This window comes from Bubalus bubalis, chromosome 5 (assembly GCF_019923935.1).
Source record: "Bubalus bubalis isolate 160015118507 breed Murrah chromosome 5, NDDB_SH_1, whole genome shotgun sequence".
Classification (NCBI taxonomy): Eukaryota; Metazoa; Chordata; class Mammalia; order Artiodactyla; family Bovidae; genus Bubalus; species Bubalus bubalis.
Genome location: NC_059161.1, coordinates 39,199,492 through 39,211,057, shown reverse-complemented (window position 1 = coordinate 39,211,057; position 11,566 = coordinate 39,199,492). Strand labels below are relative to the sequence as shown.

Below are 11,566 nucleotides of genomic sequence, written 5' to 3'. Positions count from 1 at the left end.
ATCAGCTGGGAGTCCTGGTAGGGGGTCACTGCCCTCTCCTCTCAGGATGCCCCTCCCCCTGCATCTTGGGTTCCAGGCATCCCACGTCATGTGATGGAACTTGCTCTTGCTTTCAGCCTATGCAGTTTCTTTTGCCAAGAATGCCTTTTATGGTACCAGCTCAGCAGGAGGACAGGGCTATAAATATCCCCATTTTATGGATGAGAAAACTGAGACCAAGAAAAGGGAAGCATCTTACATGAAAGCATACAGCTGCTAAGTTTCAGAGCTAGAATTTGAGCAGGGATCCTCATGAATCTGGAGCCTGTACTCTTTCCCTGAGCTCTAGACCTTTAACTGCACTCATGACTTTCCTGCTGTCCTCATCTGATGTTTCTTTGAGTGAGGGGGAACCAGAACTGGTGGATCTTTGTGTTATTTCTCATTGTAACCCAGTTTGCATCTGAGGTGATAGATATCTAATGAGTTTAAAGTTTTGAAAATAAGGTTTTAGGGCCAATTTATTCTCAAAACAAAACAAAAAAAACCGTGAGTCATCTTTGCCTAATTGTTTTGGCCCTGGGTGGTAATGAGTAATTAGCATAATTAACATTTATAAAGGACTTATAATGTCCAGGCACAGTTCCATGAACTCATATCAGCCCTCACAACAGCTATGCAGGAAGAACTCTTATTATTGTTCATTTTACAAATTGAGGCACAGAAAGGTGATATATCTTGCTCAGGGTCTCTCAGTTGGCAAAGTGGCAGAGCCAGGATTCAAGCCCACACAGGCTGGCCTAGCATCCATACACCTAATCACTGACCAATCTATCCCTTCCCAGGCCAGTGAATTAGGCTTGCTGGTGGGATGGACGGTCCCCTCATAATGGCATCAGTCAGTTCAACATCTGGGGCCAGTGCCTGTTGTCAACTTCCCTCCCCTACTCAGGTGATGAAGACAGATTCCTCCCAGAACACCCACTTTACAAACCCAGCCAGCACTTCAGAAGTCTTCCAGGTAAGTCCAGTTCTTCCATAAATAGGGCTCAGGTGATAGAGTCTGTGCATGATACAGACACATCTGTTACTTGAGGCTTTTCACCCAAGCCACGGTCCAGGAAAAAGGACTCTAAAACAAACCGAAGAGCCAAATGTGACTTCTGGAGGGTGGGGAGTTGGTGGTCTGATGTACCCAGCAGAATGACATCTCAGCAAGCTCCTCCTGTGTTTGGTGTTTGTGGGCAGTGAAATGGCACATGAACTGTCTAAGGATGCCCTTTAAAACCAGCCCTCCCTGACCTGTGGCCCTGGCCCTTCAAACACATCCCCATGGAGCTACAGCCATGGCCTTAATCTCCCTGACTTACCTATGATCAACCTTGTCCTCCAAAGAAGCTGCTAGATTATGTATCTCCATGGATGCTTGTCACTGTAACTTACCCAGAACAACATGGTGAACACAGACCCATGCTTCACAGCCCACAGCTTTGCAGCTGAAAGAAGCTTCAGTAGAGGGTGGGCCTGCTCTGCTGGGTCTCCAGTGTTAAAGCTATTGAATGAAGTCAGGACAGTGTTGGACCTGAATTCTTCATCTCTTGTCACCGATTTTACACTCCCCTCTCCATCCTTTTTGGGGCAGCTTTGACCTTCTTGAGAATGATTTGTGGCAAAAAAGAATGCATCTCCCCCCACCTCCACAGAACCAGGTCTAAGCACAAAGTCATGAACTTGGCCATTTGTCTTGTTTATGTTGCAGTTCTCAGCTGTCTATCTTTGTCTCTGTAGAATTTTTCATGAAATCAGTGCATTTCCACTAAGAGGCCTGTCTCTCTCATGGAATGAAGAGCCAGGCCTCATGGAACTGTGTGGGCATTCTATAGCATTTCAGCCCTGGGACAGTGGCTCCCACTCTCTTGCCCCTAGTATTGTGTCTCTGACACTGCCAAACACAATCCTTGCCCTCACAGTGCACAACAGCCCTGCTTCCATCTGGAAGTATCCCACTTTCCTGCCCCAGGACTTTCTCTGGCAGCCAGAGCCCACTTCCTGGGGGCAGGCAGGAATCTGGGAAATCGACATGGACCAGGAGCAGCACTCAATCCATGCCAAGTAGTGCCTTCAGCTCACAGGCAGTGTGCATCTTTCACTGGCCCCCAGATTTCTCTGCAGGGGATGGGGATTAAGCTTCAGCTGCCCGTGGTGATCACTAAACCCCTCTCCCTGGTCACTTCCCCAGTCTCCTGCCAATATTTCCTGGGATTGTCTCCAAAATAAACTACTTTGCTTGAATACATGTCTCAGGCTCAGGCGAACCCAAACTAAGACACTCCCAAATGAGCAAACCTTCTTCCAGGGCTCCCCACCCTTGATGACTTCAGCCCTTGGAATCTTCCTTGACTCCGTTCTTTGACTGGACCACCCAGGCAGGTACCATGTTCATTCCTCCTTCTTTCCCTCACCACTCATGCCCATATTGGTACACCAGCTTCCTAACTGGCCCCCCTGTTCCAGGCTTTCTACTTGGTTCTTCCTGCAACAGGGGGAGAGAGCAGAACCCTCATGCCTTAGCCAGAGGGAGACTCCTCCTCTCTGTGAGGCCCCCAAGGAGGGCAGGTACTCCTTGGAGGGCCTACACCCAGATATGTCCATGGGTGGTGTGCTGGAGGGGGGGTGGTGAATCAGGTCACTGCGGAGGAAATTAAGATGAGGTCATCCTGGAGTAGGATGGGCTCCTGAGTCAGTATAAGTGAGTGAGTGTTAGTTACTCAGTTGTGTCTGACTCTTTGTGACCCCAGGGACTGTCATTCACCATTCTCCTCTGTCCAAGGAATTCTCCAGGCAAGGATACTGGGGTGGGTTGCTATTCCCTTCTCCAAGGGATCTTCCAGATCCAGGGATGGAACCTGGGTCTCCTGCATTGCAGGCAGATTCTTTATAGTCTGAGCCACCAGTGAAGCCCAATTCAGTCTGACTGGTGCCCTTACAAGAAAAAAAAAAGAAAGAAACCCAAGAAGGAAGAGATGACGATCAGAGAGATGCATCTGTAACCAAGGAATGCCAAAGGCTGCTGGCAGCTACCAGAAGCTTCAAGAGACAAGGAAGGATCCTACCTTACAGGTTTTAGAGGGAACATGGCCCTGCTGACTCCTTGATTTTGGACTCTAGCCTTCAGAACTGTGAGACAATACAGTCCTATTGTTTTAAGATACCAAGTTTGTAGTACTTTGTAACAGCAGCCCAAAGGATCCGATGCAGTGGCCTCATCCTTTTCTTTCCTCACAGACTGTTCCAAGATGCTGGGTCCCATGAAATTCTCTGGAGACGTGCACCATGAACAACCAACCACCAACCAACCAACACACCAACCAACCAATAACCAACCAACCTACCACTAAATTGTTTTCTCAAAGCTGTGACCAACTTGGTAACATATCACTGTGTATTTGCTCTTTCTCTTTCCTTACCTGTGGTGGGCAGCCTCTGAGATGGTCTGCAGTGATGCTCATCCCCTAGTATTCATGCCCTTGGTAATCATCTCCCTCTGAGTATGGGCTGGACTTAGTGACTCACTTCTAATGAACAGAGGACAACAAAAATGATGGGATACCACTTCCAAGATTAGGTTACAAAAAGATGGCGGTTTTCTTTCTATCTAAGAGAAGTCAGTTGCATCTCTATGGAGAAGTCCATGTCATTAGGAAATGACATCTCCAGGCAACAGTCAGTGAGGACCCAAGGCTTGCCAAAAGACACATGAGTGACCTTGAAAACAGGTCCCCAGCCAAGCCCTGAAATGACCATAGCCCTGGCCAACATCTTAACTGTAGCCAGTGCAAACTCTGAGAAAGTTGGTACCCAGTTAAGCAGAGCCAGATCCCTGGTCCACAGAAACTGTTAGATAATAGATATGTGTTGATTAAAGTTGCTTAGGTAGGGACTTCCCTGATGGTCCACTGATTAAGAATCCATCTGCCAATGCAGGGGACACAGGTTCTGTCCCTGGTCTGGGAACTAAGATCCCACATGCTGAGGGGAACTAAGCCTGTGTGCCACAACTACTGAGCCCTCGCACTGCAGCTACTGAAGCCCACACACCTTAGAGCCCATACTCTGCAACAAGAGAAGCCACTGCAATGAGAAACAAGCATACCATAACCAGAGAGTAGACCCCACTCACTGCAACTAGAGAAAGCCCGTGCACACCAACAAAGACCCATTGCAGCTGGAAAAACAAAAGGTTGCTAAGAGGTGGGTAATTTGTCATGCAGCCATAGTTGACTAATTCTTTCCTTTTCCCCTCACTCTTATTTCACTTGAAGTAGAAGCCCCAAAAGCTTTAGCAAATACACTTGCCTTGGGCCTTTTCCCCTGGGCAACTTGCCCCCAAATTCCAGTTTCAGTGACCTCCAGTTTGCACCAAAGAAACAGAACATTATTTTCAAAGTCTAAAGCAATCATTCCTAAATACGGACCAGTGTCCTACCAATTTCTCCCAACTGGGGCTTCTGCTTTAGGCTATTTAGGTCTGACAGAGTCATGCCAGGAATGTGATGGGTTTTTCACACCAGTTCTGCACATGTGTAACATCTCTGGGGACTTGTGGCTCCCTGAAGCAGCCCACAGCATCCCCCTGGAGGATCATGAAAACAAACTCAGCTAGAGACCGGAGATGCCCCAATTCTGGATTCTCCCAGCCATTTGCAACCCTCATTCCATCATATGACTAAGACGACTTCTTTCCAGTGATAAGGAAATAAAGGCTTTTGATTTTTCAGCTAGTGGAAGAGGTGGGGGTGGGGGGTGGATCTGGTCTTCTGTGTCTTTTGCTTTTCACTCCCACAGGCTGGCTTCTAAACACCCCATTAAATATTAACTCTTTCACACACATATCCTGAAGTGGATCAGGGGCATGGAAAGAAAGAGAAACTGTACGTCAAGTCATTTTCCATTTCAGGCTCAAATCAAAGGCTTTCATAGCATTGGGGTAATGAGTATATTGGGGACTATCTGTTTTCCCTGGGCTCTGTTAGTGCAGGAGGTGGTGTTCTGTACAAAGTCCTCAGGGCAGAAACTAAGCATTCTTGCCTTGCCACCCACCTTCTGCAAACAACAACAACAACAAAAAACAGAGACAAAAGAAGAAACTCAAAAAATGACACTTGTGCCCCTACTGCAGATTCACTCTGGAAGGGGAAAAGTTTTAATAATAAAAGTAAACTGAAAAAAGTTCTAAATTCTTCTTCTGGAAACTTGCATGGGACTTTCACTTTTCCTTGAGCCACTGACAGACTTCAGAAGAGGTGCTGGATGCAAGAGCAGCATCAGCCCTCAAAGGCTAAGCCACAGCAGAGGCCACCCACCATGGTGCCCTTCCTGCATCAAAGGCCTATCTCAAAGGACATCTCCAGGAGACAGCCTGTGTGATGCACACTCGAGGAGCATCAGTTCCCCCAGGGTGGCTGCTCACTGAATCCTCTGCTAATAATAACCCTGCTACCCGAGCAATTAAGCTGTGAGCGCATTCCAGGATACGTCAGGATACGGTGGTTCTTGGCCCCCAGAGATATATATGTGCAGAAAGTCTCCTTGAGGGTCAAAAGTCAAGGGATACCAGGCCATAATGGGTCTTGCTTCTTTCCTCCCAGACGCCTCCCTACTCAGAATTGCACTCATTTTGGATTTGAAGTTGAGTTTGGCCAATCCAAATTAGTAAAGGGGTTTGCTTTCTCCTTAGAATAAAACTACCCTGGATGTCTCTTGTGTCCTCTGGACACGTACTGCCCTGATATCCTGTCCTCTTGCTGTGTAACAGCGTCTCCATCTGAGCAGCCAAGGACTAAGCATAGGTGGAAGAGGGTCTGGCTAGGACAGAGCTGTCATTCCATTTGCAATTCCTGAGGTTCTAGAGGGTAGATTGAAACAAGTTAGGTGTGTAAATAGGTCACGGTAAGGCAGGAGATAGATGGGCTCCAGTTTAAGCATTCAAAGATAGCTTCCTGTTTACATTTCATGGGGCAAGAAAAAGGGGGCTTCAGGCTGGACCTGTACAACTAGCATCCTGTTTACATTGCCTGAGACAGGACATAGGTGGGCTCCAGGTTAGGCACTTTCCAGGTGGCTCAGTGGGAAAAGAGTCCACCTGACCATGCAGGAGACGCAGGAGACACAGGTTTGATCCTCGGGTTGGGAAGATCCCCTGGAGAAGGAAATGGCAACCCACTCCAATATTCTTGCCTGGAAAATTCCATGGACAGAGGAGCCTGGTGGGCTACAGGCCATGGGGTCACAAATAAGGCCCCAGATATGCATGCAATTTGACTGCTTGGGGCTGCAATGCAGGGTTCTCACCCCTTCAGAGCAGTGTTTCCCCTCTGGACTTGATTGAGCACGCATGCACTCTCGCACTCCTGTTTACCCTCGGAAATGAAAGTAACAATAGAAACAGGGTAAATAGCCAGGCTTTGTCTCTTATGCACACCTTAAGATAACAATCATGGCAAGAACAGAAAAGGGCTAAATCTTGTTTGAGTGAAGGGTCAAGAAATCACATATTCCCCCTCCTTGGGGCAAGGGAAACACTACACAAGCGCAGAAAGTCTCCCTGGGGGTCAAAAGTCAGGGGATGCCAGGCCATAATGAGTCTTGCTTCTTTCCTCCCAGATGTCTTTGTGTTGAAATCTATTTGGTTGGGAGGGGAGGGTCTTGAGACAAAGTAGCCAGGAGGGGCAAAACAAGACTATTGGCCAGAGGGGAGACAAAGACCCAGAAAACTGGCCCTTTATAACGATTTAAACTTTCCAAAGGTGTGACTCTGGAGACAGCTCTCACAGAGTTCGCCCATGCGTCTTTCTGCAAGCACTCTGCCTTCCCAATAAACATTTTACTTTTCTCTTTACCTTCTGCCTCCTCATCAGAATTCCTTCTTATCTCAGTAGGCAAGGACTAGGGATTTAGGCCCTAGCTGCTGGCCTCTCTGGTCTAACGGTTAGGATTCTTGGTCAGGGAACTAAGGTCTGGATTCCAGCTCACTACTGCTGCTTACTGCAAGATACCACTTGCTGCTGTGTGCATACAAAATTAATGGGGCTTGGGTATGCTGATTTCCTGAGACAGTCCACATACTCACAGACTTGCCAAGCATGCAAAGCTACAGCCCCAGGACAGGGGGACAGCAAGGAGGTGCTCAGAGGCAATCTAAAGGACTGGGACTAGGGCAGTGTTTAATCAGGAACTGAGACTAAAGGGATTGTTAAGGAAACTTTGTGCTAAGAAGCAGCAGTATCTGAGAAGTGGGCTGAAATTACAGGCTTTGGCGTCAGATCTGGGGTTCATGTCCTGATCCTGCTGAGTGACACTGGGCAAATGACAGATGCTCTCAGGCTCAGTTCTGTCCCTCTGTGGATGGGGACAAAACCCCCAAAATGGGGCTTGTGATGAAAATGGAAGAATCCACATAAAGCTCTCAGCACCATGTCTCGCATATCCCAACCAAACAATAAAGATAACCATTATGATTATCATGCAGTTATATGGCAGTTCACACTTCTGATCAGTTCAGTTGCTCAGTCGTGTCTGACTCTTTGTGACTCCGTGGACTGCAGCACCCCAGACTTCCCTGTCCATCACCAACTCCCGAAGCTTGCTCAAACTCATGTCCTTTGAGTCAGTGATGCCATCCAACCATCTCATCCTCTGTTGTCCCCTTCTCCTCCTGACTCAATCTTTTGCAGCATCAGGGTCTTTTCCAATGAGTCAGTTCACACTTCAAAATGCATTTATACAGTAACAGTTCTTTTAAGGCTCACAGATGAGGAAAAGAAGGCCACAAAGATGTATGCAATGTAACTGCTTTGGGCTGCAATGGAGGGTTCTCATCCCTTCAGTGTAGTTTCCCCCTCTGGATGCATTGCATTGCAGAGTGTATAGCGCTGGGTCTGGCACTTAGTAAATGAAGGCCAGTGCTGTCCATTTTCTCCAGTGGCCATGTATGGATGTGAGAGTTGGACCAGAAAGAAGGCTGAGCACCAAAGAATGGATGTTTTCAAATTGTGGTGCTGGAGAAGACTCTTGAGAGTCCCTTGGACTGCAGAGATCAAACCAGTGAATTCTAAAGGAAGTCAACCTTTAATATTCATTGGAAGGACTGATGCCGAAACTGAAGCTCTAATACTTCAATCACCTGATGGGAAGAGCTGACTCATTGGAAAAGGCCCTGATGCTGGGAGAAATTGAGGGCAAAAGGAGAAGGGGGCAGCAGCTGAAGAGATGGGTAAGATGGCTCAATGGACAAGAGTTTGAGCAAACTCCAGGAAAAGGTGGAAAACAGGAAAACCTGGCATGCTGCAGTCCATGGGGTCACAGAGTCGGACACAACTTAACAACTGAACAACTGAACAACAACAACAACCAAAAGAGGCCATTCATTGCAGATAGAGAGGCTCACTGCCTGGTGTTTCTCTTTGGGGGGCCAGGAAAACAGAGACCTTAATGGCTCATCGCTTGCTGGGCCTTAGAGAAGGACATGAAAGACCTTAGGGAAACTGCACGGGTCACAGCTGCCTCCATCAGCCAACCTCACCTTGGGAGTGTTCCTAGGAAGGTGTGAGGCATTACAAACTTCACATCTGAGTCTGAGTTTCTAGAAGCAGCAAGCTTCCATAAATGAAAATATCAGCATCCTCCTAGAGTCAAGTTCCCCCCACACCTCTGAGGGAACCATGCAGTGAAGGAGGGCAGGCTCTGCACAGGAATGATCGTGTTCCCAAAACTTGTCTTGTGTTTCTTTTGGGGAGTGGAGTTCTTGGGACATTGGTCCCATTTGGTTCCAGCTGACTTAGGACTCTAGAAAACTACTTTCTTTTCACCTGGACACTGAGAGGGACAGTCAGGGTGGGGGCAGCCCTGCGGAGGGAGAGGTCTGCCCTCACCACTGCTGATGAGTCAGGTGTGAGGCCAGCGCCAGCATCTGGACTAATTTGTCCTGAGCCGAGCAGCCGGCTGCCTGCCACATCCTCCCCTCCCGCCCTTATTTGGAGCCCTGACAGCTGAGCAGCAAACCAACAGGGGAGCTGGGCGCCCGCCAACCGTCACCCTCTGCTTCCCCGCATGAGTCCTGTTGCCGAGGAGAAAGAAGCCGGAGGCATCGTTGTGAGATAACTAAGGACTCTTTTTTGCTCTTCTCACACCTTTGAAGTGGGAACCTCTTGAGGCAAATCAACAAGAATGTGGCTCCTGCAGCTGAGGGTCCTGGGGGTTGTCGGGGCTGCTCAAGGCAGAGGGGCTGTGACAAGCAGGCTGGACTGATAACTTTAAAAGGGCATCTTCTGCTGCTTCCTCACTCAGCTGCTTTATCACTGCAAGTGACAGAATGGGGAGGGTTCCGTCCCTCTCCCGGACGAGCTCCCAGAGAGCCAGGGGGCTATAAAAAGAGGAGGCTCAGGGCAGCTGGGAGACAGAGACGGACAAAGGCCAACAGTGAAAGGCCAAAGAGGACAGAGAGGAGGCAGCAAGCACCAGACCGACCATTCCTTGACCGACGCCAGCATGGGCTCCTCCACCATCACCGCGAGCTTCCTCCTCTTTCTGGCATTTCAGCTCCCAGGGCAAACAGGAGCAAATCCCGTGTATGGCTCTGTGTCCAATGCAGACCTGATGGATTTCAAGGTAGGGCCAGGGAAGCGGCATGGTCTAGGGTGAGGGGGGTTGTGACATTGTGCCAGGCAGCGAGACCTCTCCCTTTCCCTGTTTTCCTTTTGTAAAGAATTTGCTGGACCGTTTGGAGGACAAGATGCCTTTAGAAGATGACGCTGTGCCCTCACAAGTACTAAGTGAGCAGAATGAAGAAGCTGGGGCCCCTCTCAGCCCCCTTTCAGAGGTGCCTCCCTGGATGGGGGAGGTCAACCCAGCCCAGAGAGAGGGGGGTGCCCTCGGGCGGGGCCCCTGGGAATCCTCTGATAGATCTGCCCTCCTGAAGAGCAAGCTGAGGGCACTGCTCACTGCCCCTCGGAGCCTGCGGAGGTCCAGCTGCTTCGGGGGAAGGATGGACAGGATTGGAGCCCAGAGTGGATTGGGCTGCAACAGCTTCCGGGTAAGAGGACCTGAGAATGGAAATGGGATGGGGAGGAAGGAAATTGTGGCTTCGTTGAAGTTCAAACCTTGTGAAAGAACACCGCCAGGGAATGCCTTCAGTAGGAAAGGGACAGCATAGAAGCAACCCCTTTGAAATTTCTGCCCCAACTTGGTGGGGAGGAGGGTGTGCTCTGAGTCTCAGGACAATGATACCAACCTCAGCTACAGTTTGCTGAGAGAATGCTAAGAAAAAAAGACTTTACTGCCATGACCACTGGGGACTTAAATTGTTCATGGGGCCAAATCACCTGTGCTCTGCTGATCGGTAGTTCGTGTCCTTTGCAGAATCATCAGATCCCAAAGGATTGAAATTGAGCAGGACTGACTTTACTAGCTCCTAATGGGCATTTTGTTTACCAGTTTATAGAAGTCAGAGGGTAGTCAGGCTGGAGTGGAGGCTGGTGGGAAGGGAACACAGTCTGATGAAGCCTGCTTTTCCGGTGGAGTCAGGTCACCAAACCAAACATGTCTCTGCTCTCTTGTAGTATCGAAGATAATGGCCAGGGAGGAAAAGGCAGGCCAGGCCCCGGGCAGTCTTCAAGAGAATCCCCTGGGGTCTCTCACTCAACTTTGTCGCATCTGGTTGCCATCAAGTTGAGCTGTGACGAGCATTCTATTCAAGCATCAGCTTCCTGTCAACATTTCTCACATTTTATGCTAAATGTAGACAAAGTGATTTAACTGTGGCTTCTCCACCTCTCCCACCCATGTGTTAAGTTTTAATCACCTGTTACCAACATCAGTTTGAAAATGAATAAACTTCAGCACCATGGACAGAAGCAGTAGGCTCGGGTTGGTGTGATTTCTTTCATTTCCGGAAGGGAGTTCAGCCTGATACTCCTTGTCATTTTACCTTTTGTTGGAGAGAAGAATTCTCAGTTCCTTTTTCATTCTTTTTTAATGGAATTAACTTGCTTGGGGGAGCAGTTTTAGGTTCACAGCAAAATTGAGCCGCTGAAGAGGTAGTTTCTTTGTATCTGCTTCTGAAACGGGTGTTGCCCTGGTTTACCTGCACCAGGGAGCAGGGCTACCGAGTCTCCGTACATACCCCTGCCCACCCCTCGTTCACATCCTCTTCCATGACCAACATCCCCACCAGAGTGCGACACTTGTTACCATCGATGAACCTACACTGACACATCATAGTCATCCAACATCCGTAGTTCACATCATGTCCATCCTTGGTGGTGTGTGGCTTTGGACTTCAGCTTCATTTCTCCCTCCAAGTGTGTGTGTGTTTAGCGGGTAGGGGCTCAAACTGCAGCTCTCTACTTGCTCTCACTCACACTGCAGCCTCACCACTGATTCTGAAAAAGCCCTAGGAGACCAAAAGGGCCTTTATCTTTACTCAGACTTGCTCACATTCAGAGCACTTAGGGATTGAAAAGAAAACTTATAAACATTTGGGATTTTTTCCTGGCCACATCTAAGGTAGATTGTCCTCAGTATGACACTT

General features: G+C 48.7%; 1 protein-coding gene across 1 annotated transcript; it reads left to right on the top strand.

Annotated features, from left to right (window-relative positions):
- Positions 1–9,197: 9,197 nt before the first annotated feature.
- Positions 9,198–10,733, top strand: NPPA (natriuretic peptide A). The gene is made up of 3 exons (XM_045165621.1): positions 9,198–9,645; positions 9,743–10,069; positions 10,596–10,733. The coding sequence occupies exons 1-3, from the start codon at positions 9,526–9,528 to the stop codon at positions 10,605–10,607; spliced, it is 459 nt and encodes a 152-aa protein (XP_045021556.1). The 5' UTR covers positions 9,198–9,525; the 3' UTR covers positions 10,608–10,733.
- Positions 10,734–11,566: the final 833 nt, after the last annotated feature.

Coding starts and splice junctions, on each gene's coding strand:
- NPPA (XM_045165621.1), top strand. CDS start 9,526: ATGGGCTCCTCCACCATCACCGCGAGCTTCCTCCTCTTTCTGGCATTT. Junction 9,646..9,742: donor CAGACCTGATGGATTTCAAG/GTAGGGCCAGGG, acceptor CCTTTTGTAAAG/AATTTGCTGGACCGTTTGGA.